The sequence below is a fragment of the Silene latifolia genome, chromosome 9, assembly GCF_048544455.1.
Source record: "Silene latifolia isolate original U9 population chromosome 9, ASM4854445v1, whole genome shotgun sequence".
Lineage (NCBI taxonomy): Eukaryota > Viridiplantae > Streptophyta > Magnoliopsida > Caryophyllales > Caryophyllaceae > Silene > Silene latifolia.
The window spans coordinates 62457378-62477261 of NC_133534.1; the positions used below are offsets into that span (position 1 = coordinate 62457378).

The following is a 19884-nucleotide window of genomic DNA, read 5'->3' on the forward strand; positions in this document are numbered from 1 at the left end:
GGGTTGGGACTAGTACTTAAATCGCCCCAGGGAGATATGATAGCACAGGCTGTAAGCTCTGAGTTCAAAGCTACGAACAACGAAGCAGAATATGAAGCCCTGATAGCAGGCTTAAAGGTATGTCTAGACTTCGGTGTTCAAAACCTAAAGGTAAAAACTGATTCACTCCTAATTGCTAATCAAATAAAGGGAATTTATACGGCTAAGGATGCAAAATTGATTTCGTATTTAGAATATGCAAAAAACCTTACCGCTAAATTTGCTTTATTTGACATACATCAAATATCAAGAGATCTGAACACCCAGGTTGATGCTCTGGCCAGCCTAGGTTCAAATTTTACCCCCACTGTTTTCGACAAAATACCAATTGTACACTTATTAGAGCCAGCCATCACTGAACAAGTCAGTCCTGTCAATCAGGACAATAACTCTTGGACTAAACCCTATTATGATTGGTTTCTCCGAGGAATACTGCCTCAGGGTAGATATGAGGCAAGGGCTTTTAAAATTAGAGCTTCAACTTATGCTATCATCAATAACACTCTGTTCAAGAGATCGCAGGCTGGACCTACCTGAGATGCTTGGAGCCTGACGAAGCCAAACTAGTACTTCAAGAAATACACGATGGACATTGTGGCAACCAAAAAGGAGGAAAGAGCCTGGCGAGCAAAGTTCTCAGGACAGGCTACTACTAGCCTACACTGAGAGCCGACTGCCTGGAATACTCTTCAAAATGCGAATCCGTCCAAATTCATGCACCAATCATACATCAGCCATCTGAACTCCTGCATTCAATTTCCGCACCCTGACCATTCATAAAGTGGGGCATGGATATTGTGGGAAAACTGTCCGTAGCTCCAGGGCAAAAAGTATTCATGTTGGCTATGACTGATTACTTCTCCAAATGAATTGAGGCTGACTCTTTTAGGCAAGTAACAGAAAAGGAAGTAATATCCTTCATCAGGATAAACATCATTTGCAGATACGGAGTCTCATCAGAAATAGTATGTGATAATGGAACTCAATTTGTGGGGAAAAGGACCCAAGCATTTTGCCAAGAGTGGAATATCAACCTGATAACATCAACCTCTGGATATCCAAAAGCTAATGGCTAGGATGAATCAAGCAATAAGGTAGTCATAAGTTGCTAAAAAAGAAGCTAAAAAGAAGACGAGGCAGATGGGCTGAAGAACTTCCATTAGTACTATAGACAGACAGGACAACTCCAAAAACTGCAACAGGCCAAACACCTTACTCCCTGGTGTATGGCTGTGAAGTTGTCATTCCTGCAGAAGTACAGGTGCCAACATCAAGATACAGCCTGAACAATGTTGAAGTAAACAAAGACCTAATGCAAGATAACCTGGTCCTAACAGAAGAATTAAGAGACGCTGCCAAGATCAAGATGGCATCATATCAACAAGCAGTCACCAGGACTTACAATAAAAACGTCTAGATCAAAGTCTTTAAATAAGGAGACCTTGTCCTACGCAAGGTATTTCCAAATAGAAAAGAAAAATCAGCAGGCAAACTGGCTCCCACAAAGGCCCTTACTTAATCGATTCAATTGTTGGACAAGGAGCATACAGGCTCCAAATGCTAGAAGAGGAAATGATCCCGAGATCCTGGAATGTAACTCATTTAGAATTATTCCATATGTAAAGATCAGATCAGGCTACAATCAGGTATAAATTCAATCACTACTTAACCTGACATGCTACTTGATGAACTACATGTTTTACATGCCTTGTCTGTAATTTATATCTGTTCAGCTAACCTATTTATTTACTTCTTGAATCCTGAACAATTATACATGATAAAAGATTATATGCATAAATATTCAGGATTGAGGGCTACTTTACTATATATTTCTGAAACAAAAATTCTGCACTTGACTGTGCCTGACGAGTTGGTAACCGCCACCAGATACAGTAAATGTCAGGACCAATCAGGCATGAAATAATTGCCCGACCGACTAGGTTTATCGCCACGGATTTACAACGGGTGGACGCAGCAAGACAGGTGTAAGGGTGTTCTCTCCCAAACACTTAGTCTAAAATGCCCTCTTGACAAGCCGAATACCAAGCCCTCCAGCTAGGCAGGAGACAGAAGCCCTCCTGACAGGCCGGTTTTCCCACCCCTTCAACCATTATAGCAAAAAACTATACTTGGTTGAATTACTCATGAATAACAAAATAAAACAAAAATGACGTGCAGGTTATTGAAACAAAATGTTTGACAGGCCCAACAGGATGAAACTCACAAATCCAAGCAAAGTCTAAAGCAAAATCAGCCAAAAGAAGGCCACCATGCCTATATTAATAAAAACCCTTACCCCCTGGGGCAAAGGCGCCAAAATATTCATAAAGGTCAGGGATAGTCTCCCTGATCCAAAACAGAAAAAGAAAAATATTGTTTGTCCAGGGACATCCCCCTGGATGGGCCAAAATACCAACTAGAAAAGTAAATTACTGCTTCCGCTTAGAAATAGTACCAGCATCAATATCCTGCTCCCTACTCTTAGCCGGATCAGCGTCAACATCCTGCTCCCCTGGAGAGTCGACCTCCTGTTCATTTTCCATATTATGCAGGTCATGATACTTTGAAGCAGCAAAAGCCATCTCAGCTTCAGGGTTCCACTTCGCCCTGGCCTCAACAGGCTCTGACATAGCAGCAGCCCTTCCCTTGATATAAAAGTAGAGGGAAGCATCATCTAGCTTGAACTCAGAGTCATCCCTCTCTTAGGTGAGCTCCTCATTTCTGTCCAAGGCCTCCTGCAACAGCCGCTTGCTTGAATCTGCCTCAACCTTAGCAGCATCTCTCTCAGCCTGCACCCTCACCAATTCAGCAGCTTTAGCAGCCAGGTCGCCTCGTGCAAAATCCAGCTCAAACTTCAGCCTATCATAATCTGATCTCATAAGATCAATCCTGGCTACCAAAGAAGTAGCCTGATTGGCATTATGGAGACAGGTCGCAGCACCCTGACCAAAAACAGAGAAGTATGAGTAATATATCCCAATAATAAAAATTGCTCAAACAAAACACACACAAAAATTGTTCCAGCCTACCTCCCTTACACAAGACCAAAGCACACGCCAAGAGGTCGATGAATGATCCACCAAAAGCAATCGCCGAGTAGCAGTCTCAACAGGGTCGAGGGTGAGCATGACATCTGATCTAGAAGCAGTATAATCCCTGATCTTCACCCTAGCAGCCTCCATATTGTCCACCTTGGCTCTCACTTCCCTGACCGGGGCAGAAATGTCAACATCTTCAATTTTCTTTTTTTGGGCTGCTGAACTTGTTTCAAGAGGGCAAAGCAGCACAACTTGATGACCTTGGCAAAGATCGGGATATTCAGTCAAATCAATAACAGGCTCAGCATCCCCGCTTCCCTGGGAACCTTCTTCCTTGATATTAGCCAGCCTGGCTGAAAAGTCAGCCATACCAAACCTGGCAAGGCGAGTAGATGACCTGGTGTCTACAACATGAAATACTATATTAGCAATATAAACCAAACATTATCAGGAAGCTAAAGTAAAAAGAAAAGAAAGACTAAGATAGACTTACTGCCTGAGGTAGTGGCACTAACTGCCCAGAAGGTTTAGCCGCCCTAGCAGCACCGTCAGCCTTCAAACAGCGAGGAAGGTGACCAACCCCACAACAGAGAGGCCAAGACCTCTTCAAAGGAGGAATAGCAAGGAAAGGAGAAATATTGGGAGTGGGATACTCAGTTTCAGTAACCCAATCATCAACTGCAGACGTGAGAGGTATGACTTATTATAGATTTCATTTTATTTTTCACTAACAAGTAAAACATGCAGGGCAATGAGAGAAACCAAAAAACTCACCAGCAACGCAAGCCTCATGATTTAAATACGCCAAGTCAGGACCCACAGAATTGGTCCTAACAAACATATACCCAGCAGCCCAGCCTTTATCGTGGCCGCTGTCCAGGTTGCTCAAAAGAGGAGTAGTAGAAGCCCTGACCTTAAAACTTATACGGCCAAGACGATTTGTTTTAACGGCATAACAAGCCTTCAAATCGTCAAGAGAAAAAGAAATATTGTGTTTTTTACAGAGATTCTCAATGGAACACACAACCTTCCACACCATAGGCATCAACTGATAAGATGGAACACCGATCTCCTTAATAACCTCAACCATAAGAGGAGAAAAAGGAAGCTTACAACCTGCCCTGAAAGCCCAGTCATGGATACAAAACCAACTAGGACAAGCCCAGTCGGCCTTGATAGGAGAATTCTCAGGGATCCAAACTTCAGCATCAGTAGGGATGATCCCCTTATCCTTCAAAATCTTCTCAAACTCAGGCTTCAAACGATTTGCAACATACTGATCTTCATTTAAAGCCTTCGTAGGCTTGAATTGAAAATCACCATGGAATATTGAGATCATCTCCAATGGAGAATCACTCGGCTTACTGATCGTGGAAGGTGCAACATCAGAAGAAGTAGGCAGATTTTCAGAAGAAATTTCCTCAGGATTCTGAGGAGGAGGGGTTACAGGAACCGCTGCCCTGGTAGACTTCTTTTTCGCAGCCATTATTTGAAAGATTATGAAGAATTGATCGAAGATTGAAGAACTTGGGAATTAAGAGAACTGAAGAGAAGGATTATTAAGAGAGAAATAAGAAGAATTGCTTTGTTGAGTTCAACTTAATGAAGCACGCAGGTATTTATAGTGGAGAAGATTAGGGTTTCAACCGCAAAAGAAGTGGATAATCATTAAGGAAGTTGCAGTAAATCTTACACACGTCATAAACTGCAGTAAAATAGCCGTTACAGGAAACTGACTGAGCATAACTTAACCGTTGGGTAATCTTCCTAAAAATAAAGTTATCTCCTCATTTTTTCGTCCTAGTACACTGCAAATAAGGAGATAAGGGGCAATTGTTAGGCCTGGAAATCCGTAGACCTTTCTGATAAGTATCTCATCTAAACCTGACTGCCAAGCCGTCAGGGTGTTAGGGCACATGAAGATAGGCGCCAGGCCATGGATAGGACAACGGTCAAAATATCAGGACGATATTAGACCATAAGCGAGTATTATAGAAAGGATTATATACGCAGCATTGAATGAGAAGATCTCGCAGTAAATGCAGTAGTTAAGGGAGGAATATTTAGCCATTATTACAGGCAATAATAGAGAATAATCCGCATTCAATACCATATCAGGCAGCCGTTCAAGATTGGAGCTTATATAAGGAACACTTTGAAGACATTGGACTCATCTCGTTCTTACACAAGAAGAAGCATACACTTACATACGCGATACATAGAGAAATATAAGTGATGCGTGTCTAAATATGATGTTTTACATCTCATTTTACACGCATTTCAGAGCTCAATTATGTAGTTTATTCTACTATTTTCCCTATTTCCGTCTACTTTCGTGTTTTTGTATAAAATTGCAGAAATGTGAAGAATCCAACGGAAATCGAGCCGAATCCGTCCCTAAGTACTTAGCATTGCATTTAACATGGAGTAAAGACTCGGGAAGCGAACTTGGTGCACATTTCAAGGACTAAAAGTTGCGAGAGTTTTAGAAGCGGATAACAAGCTACAGTGGTCTATAGACTGACCGACATGGTCTATAGACTGTCAGAATGCTTCTCGACATTGCAGCCATATTCAGATGGCTATATCTAGAGTTCTAGACCTGATAACTGAGTGACTCCAATTGGAGGTGAAATCTTATCCTCTTAGCTTTCCAATGCCGTGTAGAACGCCTGATTTGACCAAGTAACGAAGAAATGGCAGCTGTTTTGAGATCGGTGCGCGCTGCAGGAATTGTCAGAATGCATACTGTACAGCGCCTGTGGTCGATCGACTGGTTCCAGTGGTCGATCGACCACCCCACGAGCTGACGCGCAAATTAAGAGACGAGGAATCCCATTGTAATTAGGTTTAGGAATAAGGGTTTTACGTGACATTCCTATATAACGTAACCCCTTCCTATTCATTAATCATCATTCATTAGCTTAGTAAAATTCAGTTCCTATAATACATTAGTTATTCGTAGTTAGAATTCTCAATAAAGTTTGTGCTTTGCTTTTGGATTCATCTTGTTCCTTTGCTTCGGTAATTCTAATCTTTTAATTCCAGTATTGTTTATTTCGTTTCGTAATATTAATTCTTGCTAGATAGAATCTCAAAGCCCTAGTTATAGTTTTATGCGAGTTTATTCATTCAATATTTCAATTATGCAATTCTTTATGCTTATTATCAAATTAGTTTTCGTTGTTAATTCCATTATGTCTAGCTAAACATCCTTTGCTATGATGTAGGGGATCTATGGCGTAGATGGCATTAGAATAGGCAACTCCGCATTAGGGCTTGGTCGATCGACTGGCTTAACTAGTCGGTCGACTGAGCCAGTTAGTCGATGGACTGGGGTAGCTGGTTGATCGACTGACTTCGTGTCTGATTAGCTCCGTATAATTCGGTAAGTGCAATATTTAACAATGAGACCGAGAGGAGACTTGTTAGATGCTTAGTTTTGACCAACCCGTAGATCGAAAGATAGGGAAGGGCATTAATTAACGAATTGAGACGACTAAATTGCTGAGATCGAGAGATAATGTAATTTAGGCTTTAGGAGTCACTAATTGGGGCAAGAGCTAGCATTAGTGAGACTTAGGGACTAGTAGCATAGGCCGAAAGGAGCTACCAGTTAATAGAGGTGGACAACATGGCGGGCCAGCCCGGCCCGGCCCGGCCCAGCACTGCCTCACGGGCCACACTTTAGCGGCCGGCCAAAGATCGTGCCTAGCTCCCGGCCCGGCCAGTCGGCCCCTACGGGCCGTGCGATGTTGAATTTTTCCATTGACCGGTTTTCAGCCCGTTTTTAAAAAAAAAAAAAAAAAAAAATTTTTTTTTTTTTTTTTGTAAACAAATTTACCAACCCGCCCCTATAGTGCCGTGTCCGGCAGGACCAAAACCAGCCAGCCCGGCCCGGCACCTGGCCGGTCCTCCTTTGTCGTGTGCCGGCCGCTCTATCCCAGCCAGCCCCGCCCTTGGCCGCACCACCGGCCAGCCGGCCCGGCCCAATGTCCACCTCTACCAGTTAACTTGGACCGAGAGGACATGTTTTACCCATCTTACACGACTGTATTTCGGACTTACCTAGGATTATGTGCCATCGCAGCTATAGTGAACCGACCGTCTTAGCATTTCTTTTATCATTGTTTACATATTTTATTATTTCTATTTGCTTATTTAGTTTATATTTCTAGACTTAGATTTAATACATATCAAAACCCCCACAACTGTTACCCTTAAACTAGAATTAATAAAAACTATTATCTCCCTACCTCCCTGCGGATCGACCCTTACTACCGCTTGCTAGTAGTAGTTTGGTTTTATAAATTTTATTTTTGGTGAACACAACGATAGACATCAAATTTTGGCGCCGTTGCCGGGGAGGCAGCGCTAGTTTTAGTTGTTTTTTATTTTAGTCTGTGTTTCGCCTCAAGGGAAGATTGAGTACCTTGAGGCAGTTCTTACCATCTCCTCTAGTATTGTTTTTTTAGGTCCTACAGGTCCTATCTACAGTACTTCAGAAGGGTCCACCCATGTTCCATTCTCAGGAGCTGCGGCGGAGGGGGACACATAGCTGATGCATGCAGGAGCCATGTGGAGAAGATGTTTTTTTTTCATCAATTTAAGCACGACAATGCGTATAATTACGCTCTTACTTCACCGCATCAACCATATGTGCCTCCTTATGTAGCCCCACCACCATCCACTCCGTCACAGCAAGAGTCGAATAATAAAGTTGCAGAGTTGACGAGTCTAGTTCAGCTGCTTATGGTGGAGGTACAGAGAAGTAATACGGCGAATGAGGTCTCAATCACGGAGCTGAAATCTCAATTTGCTACATTAGATAAGAATGCAGCTGAGATACCGAGTCAATTTCACTCTCTGAATCAGCGTATTGAGACCATACATGCAATGACGCTGAGGAGCGGGGCTACTCTTGATAGACCCGAGAAAGCTGCTGAAAAAGGGGAGAAGAAAAAGGGCGAGAAAAAGACGAACAGCAGCGATCACGGTCGATCGACCGCCCTACCCATTCGATCGACTACCCCTCATTCCTCTGAGACACTTTCCGACCTTTCTGTTAATTTTGGAAAAGAAGAAGTCAGTCGATCGACCAACCCCACTGGTCGATCGACCAATGATGCTGCTAATACCGAACCCTTTCGTCCTCCAATGCCAGATAACTTGAGGGACCACTTATTTCGGGGTACGACAACTACGAAATTATTGAGGCAAGACCCAAATGCTGATGGGTCAGTTCCGGTTCCAAGGTATGACCCTTCGACGGTTAATGGTTCATTCCTGAGACGGTCTGAGGAAGGTTCGAGTTACAACAAAGACAAAGTAGTGGATTTTCAGCCTAAGTCCACTGATGCTGGTATGAGAGATCTAGAGAAGAGGGCAAAGCTACTTTTGCAAGCCCCATATCCAGAGAGGCTGGTACCAACGAAGGATGAGGTATATTTTGAAAAATTTAAAAATGTCTTTCATAGTCTTAGTGTGCAAGTACCTTTTCTTGAGTTGGTAAATCAAGTTCCCGCTTATATGAAATTCATGAAGCAGCTTTTAAATAATAAGCGGAAACTTTATAGGGTCGAGTCTGTTAATTTAACTGAAGAATCTAGCTCTTATTTGACTCGCACTGCTCCACACAAGTTAGCTGACCCGGGTAGCTTTTCAGTCCCTTGTAATATTGGTACCTTCTCAATTGAGAAGGCATTATGTGATTTAGGGGCTAGTATTAGTGTCATGCCTTTGAGTCTTGCTAGGAGATTAGGATTGACTAGATTTGCGGTCACTAACATGACAATGCAAATGGCTGATCATTCTGCGGTCTAGCCCGTAGGAGTCCTAGAGGATATTCTTGTGCAAATAGGAAAATTCTTCTTCCCAGTTGATTTTATTGTGTTAGACATACCCGAGGATGCCCATATCCCTATCATTTTGGGTAGACCCTTTCTGCACACTGCTGGTGCAATTATTGATGTTGACTCAGGGACACTGACCTTTAAGGTGGGTAAGCAGTCCATTAGTTTTGGCCAGACTTATAGGAAGAAAGATGCTATGTGTCCTGTGACTTGTAATGCGATTTCTACTCGTAAATCTTATGTTGTAATTACTGACACTCCTCCTTTAATACATGTGCCTGTTCCTGTTGTAACACCTCCGCCCAGATTGGGAGGAATATGGAGGAATATTCTTTTGTTTTGACTATTACAGGAACTGGTTTGGGGAAGAAAGAACCGTGGATCGCTCCAGTTGTGAAGGAGCCCATTGTTCAGAGAGGCGGTTTGGGATGTTTGAGCTATGCAACTGACGAGGAGCCAGATGAGGAGCCTAAGAAGAAGAAGCCGGAGTCGGATCTTGAGTGTGAGGAGCTAGAAGATGATGGCCATGCTTAGGAAGATGCTAGAGATGATCCATTGAGTATTCCAGTCGGAGTAGAGTGGAGTCCAGGTTCTGAGATGAGCACTGCAGAAGCTACTTCATGTAGACAGAAGACTTGGTCAGAGATTTTCCGCAGTTTCCATTGATCTATTCGTTTCATAGACCTTTTAAAGACTATTTTATTGCTTTTAGACTATTTATCGTTTTTCGTGTGCGCGAGACTTCGCTTTATTAAGTTTGCTTAGGATTTATTTTTGCTTTAGACTGTTACTTTGGGTTTTGCGCAATTTTGGGCGCGCTATTATGTGTATTTACAGGTTCATAGACCATATTAGCTCAATTTATTGAGCTAATTCGAAGAAATCAGAAACTTACAGCAGGTATCTCAGTCGATCGACTGGCCTTTGTGGTCGATCGACTGACCGATACAGGAGCTTCTGTTCCTGTCACCCTGGTCGATCGACTGGCTACTATGGTCGATCGACCACTTCCCGCTGCTGTACCTGTTCACGACCATTCCCCTGCTGTGTTTGGTCGATTTGCGGAGTTGAGGGAGTCTTTTCTCCACTTTATTCTCCGATTCATTTCTGTTTTCTTCCGTTTCCTTATTTTGCACATAATTTTGCGTTTCGTAAATTGTTTTCTCGGAATTACGCGCGGTACTTTTGTTTCTTTCCAGGTACTTATTGTAGCACTGCTGGCTACTGAAACCTCCTAGCTCACGCTGGTTTGGGGAGGTTTCCTTTTGCGCTTAAAATCTTGTGAGTTTCCGAGTTCCTCTGCATGTCTTGTTTAGTTAGTTATCGCAACTCCCCATTTCCTTTCGCTTCTTTATACTATGATTTCGCACAATGGGGACATTGTGTGATTTGGTTTGGGGAAGGGTTTTGCGTTGCATCCATTTTGTTTTGCATTCACGTTTAGTTTTTGTCTTGCATTGTTTATTTCATTTCCTATATATATACAGAAAGTCCAAAAAAATTGAAAAATTTCAAAAAAAATCAAAAAATGCACGTTTATTTTAGCATATAGGTCTAGTCAGAACGGTAGTAGTTCAATGATTACATTACATTTTCAGCTGTTTACGCCTGAGCCGTGCTTAATTGACATGTTATTAGTAGAATCACATATGCATGTCTACGAGTTTTTGTTAAAATATTAGCTGAACGAATAGACTTGACTTGAAAATTTTGGCAACCTACTTATAATTTCTAAGGATTAGAGCTCATATAACTGATGTCATTTGTGACCAGTTTCATGTAGGATTGTGAGTAGTTACTCCTTGCATATCATGTATCGTTAATTTGCACATTTATGAAATTCAATTGCTTTTTGCATGCATACATTCGGGTTAGTGGTTGGTGTCACATGCAGGGAGGTGCTTACAATTTCCCCTTTATTTCATTTTACCCATTGAACTCCACATTAGCCAAATTTGCCTGTTGACCCTTAGCTACATCCAAATTTAGCCTGCCTTGTCAAGCTAGTATAATGTATGCTTTTGCGGTATTTTGAGTTGGTAGAAAAGAAAGAAGGAGGATGAAAAGAAAAGAATTGGAAAATGAAAAAAAAAATGTGGAAAAGAAAGAAAGAAAGAAAGAAAAGAAGAAATAAAAAAGTTGAAAAAAATTCAAAAAAAAAGAGAAAAAATGATGAAAGAAAGAAACCGTGAAGGGAAAAGATGTTGTTTGTAGACGGTTTCACTCCTATGCTTTATTTACATTTATTGAGGAGTATTTTCAGTTCGGTTTGGTGAGTTTTGTGCCAAATGAAGGGCGCATGTGCTTAATCCTACAATTGAGTTAGAGATGGATGTTGTCATATGGTTTTGTTTAGGTATTAGCTTGATCACCTATACCTCCACATTCTCATAAATGTTTTGCCTTTTCTTACCCATTGCCTCACTTTACCATATTTGTGTAAGCCCTCGGCTGTGACAGGACCTTGTTTGGTTGGAATGTATGTACGGTAGTTAGAATTGTCTATCATATTAGTTGCATGCATGATTATGTGGGTCGTAGTCTAGGTGAGCTGCTATTTCTCTTCCTCTCTTACATATATATACTTACCCTTTGCTTCATGAGAGAAGAGTGACCCGTGAGAGTCCAATTTTAAAGGTCTTGCAAGGTCGACGGTTCAACTTTATTTTTAACGACTACATAACTCGTTTGCATGATTCATATTACTAATTGATTGTTGATTTTTAGCAATTAACTGGTTTAGGCTTTATAGTTGCATTTCGCTCTGAGATTGAAATAGTTCCAATTAAGTTTTAGGATCGAGTCTAGGTCTTGCTGGGGGACAAGCAAGGGTTTGGTTTGGGGAAGTTTGATGCGTGTCCTAAATATGATGTTTTACATCTCATTTTACACGCATTTCAGAGCTCAATTATGTAGTTTATTCTACTGTTTTCCCTATTTCCGTCTACTTTCGTGTTTTTGTATAAAATTGCAGAAATGTGAAGAATCCAGCGGAAATCGAGCCGAATCCGTCCCTAAGTACTTAGCATTGCATTTGACATGGAGTAAAGACTTGGGAAGCGAACTTGGTGCACATTTCAAGGCCTGAAAGATGTATTTACGAGAGTTTTAGAAGCGGATTACATGCTACAGTGGTCTATAGACTGACCTACATGGTCTATAGACTGTCAGAATGCTTTTCGACATTTTAGCCTTATTCAGATTGCTATATCTCGAGTTATATACCTGATAATCGAGTGATTCTAATTGGAGGTGAAAGCTTATCCTCTTAACTTTCCAACGCCATGTAGAACGCCTTATTTGACCAAGTAACGAAGAAATGGCAGCTGTTTTAAGATCGGTGCGCGCTGCAGGAATTGTCAGAATGCATATTGTACAGCGCCGGTGGTCGATCGACTGGTTCCAGTGGTCGATCGACCACCCCACGATCTGACGCACAAATTAAGAGACGAGGAAGACCATTGTAATTAGGTTTAGGAATAAGGGTTTTACGTGACATTCCTATATAACGTAACCCCTTCCTATTCATTAATCATCATTCATTAGCTTAGTAAAATTCAGTTACTATAATACATTAGTTATTCGTAGTTAGAATTCTCAATAAAGTTTGTGCTTTGCTTTTGGATTCATCTTGTTCCTTTGCTTCGGTAATTCTAATCTTTTAATTCCAGTATTGTTTATTTCATTTCGTAATATTAATTCTTGCTAGATAGAATCCCAAAGCCCTAGTTATAGTTTTATGCGAGTTTATTCATTCAATATTTCAATTATGCAATTCTTTATGCTTATTATCAAATTAGTTTTCGTTGTTAATTCCATTATGTCTAGCTAAACACCCTTTGCTAAGATTTAGGGGATCTATGGCGTAGATGGCATTAGAATAGGCAACTCCACATTAGAGCTTGGTCGATCGACTTGCTTAACTAGTCGGTCGACTGAGCCGGTTAGTCGATCGACTGGGGTAGCTGGTCGATCGACTGACTTCGTGTCTGATTAGCACCGTATAATTCGATAAGTGCAATATTTAACAATGAGACCGAGAGGAGACTTGTTAGATGCTTAGTTTTGACCAACCCGTAGATCGAAAGATAGAGAAGGGCATTAATTAACGAATTGAGACGACTAAATTGCTGAGATTGAGAGATAATGTAATTTAGGCTTTAGGAATCACTAATTGGGGCGAGAGCTAGCATTAGTGAGACTTAGGGACTGGTAGCATAGGCCGAAAGGAGCTACCAGTTAACTTGGACCGAGAGGACATGTTTTACCCATCTTACATGACTGTATTTCGGACTTACCTAGGATTATGTGCCATCGCAGCTATAGTGAACCGACCGTCTTAGCATTTCTTTTATCATTGTTTACATCTTTTATTATTTCTATTTGCTTATTTAGTTTATATTTCTAGACTTAGATTTAATACATATCAAAACACCCACAACTGTTACCCTTAGACTAGAATAAATAACAACTATTATCTCCCTACCTCTCTGCGGATCGACCCTTACTACCGCTTGCTAGTAGTAGTTTGGTTTTATAAATTTTATTTTTGTTGCACACAACGACAGGCATCAATGAGCATCGTTATTGTCATACAATTATTCTCCCAAATTACATAGTGAAATCCTCTCCGGGCTTGGTGCCCGTGGTTTTTTCCCATTCAAGGGTTTTCCACGTACAAAATTCTTTGTCTCATTATTGTTATTTTTATTATATTTACAGCTTTAGATTCAAGCCTGACGACCTGACTAATAGACCATTTAGAGCTAGTTAACCTTGCATAACTCTACCCTGACCGAATTTCGCCTTGCGCAAAGTCCACACAAAACAGACTCTCACGGATCACTCTTCTCTCGTGAAGCAAAGGTTAATCATATGTGTGTAAGAGAGAAGAAAAGTAGACGCTCACTGTTTTGGTAAAAATTTACCGAGTTATTAATCTAATTATGTGAGTGATAGTGATTATTCTTAATGCCAATTGTGGTTAAAATGCAACGACATGAATAACAAAATAAAGACGAAAAAGAATGACGCAAAGGATTTTTGGTGACGCGGAAAACCCGGTGTGGGAACAACCGCGGGGGGAGTCGGAATCCCGCCAACTTTGCACTATAATCGAAGTTTTTGTAAGCAAGTATTGAAATACAAGTGTTATATTGCTCGAAAGATATCGCTAATTTGAGAAGTGAGGTGTTGCTTGAGATAATTGTTGAATGCCCTTTGTACGTTGCTCTCCCTTTGTTTTTATAGCTGACAGAACCAGATTTTAGGATTATCCAACCGTCTCCTGCTTCTGCTCCTGGATACTTGGTCAAAATCCTTAAGAATAGGTGGTTGGTTAGTTGACTTGATAGATATTTCTTTGTTGCTCGTGTGTTATTTCTCTCCCAATATGTGTTTGTTTCTTCTTCTAATCCTACGACCCCTATCATGCCACCTCTGCGATTCCTTTATCCTTTCATCTACCAATAACCGCGTGCCATGTCGTTATCCTTATGCCACACTTTCTTCCAGTAAAAAAGTGCCACGTCACAAGTGATAAAATTTATTTTTTATCCTTAACAATTGCCCCCAAATTTCCGTCTCAAATGACTTTAGGCGGGAATTTCTGTTTGCGATGCGGTGAACTGACAAAGTGTTAGCAGTTGGCTCAATCTGGGTAACTCCCCCACTTTATGTCTCCTCAACCGCCGCTTTTACTTCCCACTCTCCCACAACTCCCTCTTTTATAATAACCCCTCGGTATCCCAACTTCTTTTACCTTTCCCAACTCTTTCCATCATTACTCCCTCTCTCCTAACTTCCCCTCCATTGATTAACAAAATTATTTCTCCTTTTCGGCCGTTACAGGTATTCCGTCTTCTTCCTTGCTTCTTTCTCTTATCTGCTTTCTTTCTTCTTGTTTTTTCTCTTTTCACTTTACCATGTCGCATCAAACTGCCTCCTCGACTTCTGCTGCGGATACTCCGGCGTCGCCTGGCCTTTTCCTCTCCGGCGGTGTGCTTTCTGCCAAGCACTCTTGCGATTCCGACTTCACCCCAGAAGATCTTGCTCATATCAAGAAAACATTTGGCTTTTCCGATGACGTGGTGTTTCATATTCCGACCCCTGCCACAAAAGCCGACTCTGTGAGGGAGGGGTGGATATGTCTTTACGAGTACACTTTTCGTCTGGGTCTGGGGTTTTTCTTTCCTCCCTTAATTCAGGAGTTCTTGAATCTAAATCACTTGGCTATTTGCCAAGTAGTCCGTATACCTGGCGGACGTTGCTTGCTATTGTGGCTATGAATAGCCGTTTTGGTTATGATATCGGCCTCTCAGATCTTGCCCACTTGTTTTCGGTTAGGTCTCTTAGCCGGGGCCAAGTGACCATCCGAGTTCGGGATGGGGAGAAAAGTTGCATTATTTTTCCGGTTAAACCTGATGACAACAAGTGGTTTACCCGTTTTATCTTTGTCAAAGTCGACACCCTTCCTCCTCCGACTGACTACATTGTCAGCGTCTGGCGGTCAACAGACGGTATTTGCATGCCCTTATTCCTGTGTATTTTTCTTTGACGCTTATACTTCCTTACTTAGTGTTTTTTGCAGGTCTGTGCCACTTGCCTCGATCCTCCGACGGAGATGTGTCCCTTTCCAAGCTATTTGGTCCACCCCCTGAGCATAGGACCTTCCTCAATCTGGTTCAGGATTCTGCTTCCGCGGTGAAGGAAACAGCAGCTGATGAAAAAGAACACTGTGAATCAATATCGACTGGTGTGTTGTTCTTCCTTTTTTAAGTTCTGTTTCTGGGTAGTTGATATTTCTGGTTCTGACTTGATCTTTGCTGCTTCCAGGCTCTGCAAAATCTAGAATTTCGCTGGACGATGTCCTGGCTCAGAAAGAAAAGGAGCGGGTCGCGGTTGCCCCCAAGCCTGTTGAGAAGAGAAAATCCACCCCTGCCCCTGGTTCTGGACCTCGCCCTAAGAGAAGATCTGCTGCCGTGGGCCGGGCTAAGGAGCAGTCTCCTATTGAAGCTACTCCTCTAGCTGTGAGGCCTCCACTGCCCGGGCACGGGCAGTCTGCTTCTGAGGATCCTCCGGTTCCCAAACCTACTCCTACTTCCAGCCCCGCCATGTCTGCTTGTGCTTCGATCCCAGCGTCTGGAGCCGTCTCTGCTTCTGGAGCCGTCTCTGCTTCTGGAGCTGCTCCTACTTCCAAACCAACTCCTGCTGCTGGGGTTATCATTCTTACACTTCCGGATGATTTTGGAAGGGCTAAGTCTGCGAGTAACCTGCACCTGATGAACCAGATGTTACTTCCTGCTCCAAGGTCTGCGTTCGACAGTAGTGCCTTGCATGATTTGGTGGATCGTGCAACGGAGCACTCTTTTGAGGTAAACGGATTCTGATTGCTCCAATATATACCTTTTTTTTCTTGACACTCTGCTTTGGTGTGACAGTCCTTCCAGATGGCTCTGTATCTGCGGGAGAAGGTACCTCGTCTTGAAGCAGAGAATGCTATCTTCCAGAAGCAGACGAAAGAAGCCAATGAGGGCGGGCTTAAGATTCAGGCTGATTTGGACAAGACCCAAAGTCTCTTTGTTGGAGGAGGTCGCTCGAAGCGAAGTTGCGGAAACGATCTTCGCTGCTGAAGGGCGGATTTCTGGCGCTGAAAAGAATGCTGATGACGCTGAGAAACGCGCCTTAGAAGCTGAGAGACGTGCCTCTGAGGTTGAGAAGCGTGCTTCTGATGCGGAGGCTCGTGTTTCTAAGATCCAGGAAGAGAAGGCTTCTGATGTGCAGGAGTTAAAAGAGACTTTGGCGAATGCTCTGTCCTATGCTGCTCTGGAGATGAAGATCAAGTGTATAAAGGCGTTCTAGAATGGTGAGCATTCGGCTTGGGACTTAGGAGCTGAAGAGGAGAAACTTGCTGCTGTTTTCCCTGATGGTCTGAACCTGGATGTGCTAGCTGGCTTAGTGGAACCTGGTGTTGCTTCCGCTGGTGATCCAGATGCTGAGGAAGAGGTGAATTCTCCTGCTCCTGACACTCGGGCAGCTGCTTCTGAAGCTGTGTAGCATATTGATATAGATTAGCTTTTTCTGCATCTGAAAGACTGTTATCATGTTTAGCTAGTTTATGGCCCTGCGGGGCGTAACATTTTATTTTGAACAGTTTAATGTGTTTTGGTCTGGTTCTGATACCAGACGTACTTTGTTTTTTGAAACTTAAGTATTTTCTAGTAGATATCTTTTTGTGTCATACCGTTTCTGGTGCTTTGATTTGTGCATGCACGTCGTTTGTTTGGCCATCGCTGTTAGATTGCTGGCTAAGGGGTCTAGTATGCCCACTCGTCCAGAGGAGACAGGCTTGCGTGGGTGCTAATGCATCGCGGGAGGTTGTTGTTCCGGTTGTACGTGCTTAGCCACGGACACACGCCTTCTGTAATGAATACAGACTCTGCCAGATTAGTTTGCATTTTATTCTCTTGGCTTATTTGAGAAAAAATAAAAAGAGTTCTATACTTAAAACATTCAAAGTGGTGTCGCAACTTTAAAATTTGTTAAAATTTAAAATACGAACAGAGCCAGAAATGTTGAATCCAAGAATAACATTTAGAACCAGAAAGCATTCAGAGTCAGAAGATATTCAGATCCAGAAAAATATTTAGGGATAGAAAAGTATTTTAAAAATAGGAAAATATTTAGAGCCAGGAAAATATTTGGAGACATAAAAATACTTAGAGACAGAAAAATATTTAGAGCCAGAAAATATGTAAGGCAATATCTAGAACCTGGTGAGCTGTATCTGGTAGGCTGAGTACTCAGTTGTTGACCATGCTGGTGACTTAAGTGAAATACTTTTTCAAGTGGGTGATATTTCAGGATCTGGGAACCATTTACCCATCCAAAGTCATGAGTCGGTAGGCTCCATTTCCAATTGCGCTCTCTACTTGGTATGGCCTCTCCCAGTTGTAAGCGAATTTTCCTGCTTGCTGGTTCTTGGTATTCTGGAAGACTTTCCTCAGGACCAGATCTCCCACCTGCAGGGTTCTTACTTTTACATTCCTGTTATAGCTTCTAGCGACAGTCTGTCGGTAGGAAGCCATCTTCATTTGGGCGTTGGTTCTGAGTTCATCTATCGTGTCCAGATTGCTTGCCATTTCCACCTCATTCCGATATTCTGTTATGCATCCATATATGTGGGTTGGGACCCTAACTTCGGATGGGATGACTGCTTCTGCTCCGAACACCAGGCTGAAGGGAGTTTGTCCCGTTGCGACCTTTGGTATGGTTCTGTTAGCCAAGAGAACCAGAGGTAGCTCTTCTGCCCACTTGCCCCCAATCTCCTCCAGCTTCTTTTTCAAGTTTTCGATGATAATCTTATTGCTGGATTCAGCTTGTCCGTTGGACTGGGGGTTCCTAAGAGTAAATTTCTGCAGCGAGACATTCCACCTATCACAAAAAGCTTCTGTCTTATTTCCAATGAATTGGGACCCATTATCACATATAATCTCAGATGGAATGCCAAACCTGCATATGATATTGCGTTTAATGAAAGATATCACTTGGGTTTCTGTAACCTGGGAGAATGATTCTGCTTCTAACCATTTGGAGAAGTAGTCCGTCATGGCGAGCATATAGACATTGTTTCCTTATGCTCTGGGTAGTGGTCCCACGATGTCCATTCCCCACTTCATGAAGGGTCATGGCGAGATAACCTGGTGCAGAGGCTCTGCTGGCTGGTGGCTAACGTGGGCGTGCCTCTGACAAGCGTCGCATCTCATTACGAACTCCATGGCATCTTTGCGCATTGTGGGCCAGAAGTATCCCTGCCTCAGTGCCTTGTTGGACAGGCTCCTGCCCCCTGCATGGTTTCCATATTCTCCACTGTGGAGAGCATGCAAAACAACTTGAGACTCTTCCCGATCCAGGCATCTGAGGTAGGGTCCAGCGAGGGATTTCCTGAATAGAAAACCATCAATTAGTATGAATCTGGATGCTCTCATTCTGAAGCTCCTTACCTCCTTTTTATCTACTGGCAAGATATCATTCTGCAGCCAGTCTATGTATGGTTTCCTCCAGTCTGGAGTATTTTCTTCACTGCTGGTGCTGCACACCACTTCTGCTTTCTGCTGATATTTTAATGTTGCTGGCTCCAGCACGTGGACGATTGGTATTGTGGAGATGGTTCCTACTTTGGAGGTTGCTCCCAGGGTGGCTAGTGCGTCTGCTTCTGCATTGTGGTCCCTGGGGATTTGCTTGATGTTGAACGTGACAAATCTGATTTTCAGCTCCTTTGCTACGTCTAGGTATGCCATCATCCTGGGATCCCTTGCCTCATAGCAATCATTAACATGGTTAACTATAAGCTTAGAGTCACTGCAAACCTGAAGGTGTCTGATTTTCAGATCCAGAGCCAGCTTTAGACCCAGGATCAGTGCCTCATATTCTGCTTCGTTGTTTGTGGCTTTGAATTCACATCGTATAGCCTAGACTATGAGATCTTCCTTGGGCTACTTGAGGACTAGTCCTACTCCTGCTCCTTTGGCATTGGAGGCTCCGTCCACATGTAGCTCCCATACTTGTTCCCCTTTATCTTCTTCCAGATTCAGAATGTCCTGTTCTGCCTGGGTCTGGAGTGCTGGGCAGAAGTCAGACACAAAGTCTGCCAGAGCCTGAGACTTTATGGCCGTACGGGGTTCAAACTTCAAATCGTAACCGCTCAAGTGCACGGACCATTTAGCCATTCTTCCTGACAATTCTGGTTTTCTCATGATAGTTTTAAGAGGATAATTAGTTATCACAGAAATTGTATGAGATTCGAAGTAGGGACGCAATTTATGGGATGCAGTAACTAGTGCAAGGACAAGTTTTTCTAGTGACGTGTACCTGGTCTCTGCTAGAAGCAGAGACTTGCGATGTAATATCTTGGATCTTTGTGATCCTTCTGCTCTCGTACTAATCGCACCGATCGT

The 19884-nt window shown here is 42.6% G+C and overlaps 1 protein-coding gene across 1 annotated transcript; it reads right to left on the minus strand.

Annotated features, from left to right (window-relative positions):
* Window positions 1-17805: 17805 nt before the first annotated feature.
* LOC141601116 (uncharacterized) lies at window positions 17806-19683 on the minus strand. The gene is made up of 3 exons (XM_074421384.1): window positions 19427-19683; window positions 18931-19306; window positions 17806-18489 (listed from the first exon to the last, which is right to left on the minus strand). Exons 1-3 carry the CDS (start codon window positions 19681-19683, stop codon window positions 17806-17808), a joined length of 1317 nt encoding a protein of 438 aa, XP_074277485.1.
* Between the last annotated feature and the right edge of the window lie 201 nt (window positions 19684-19884).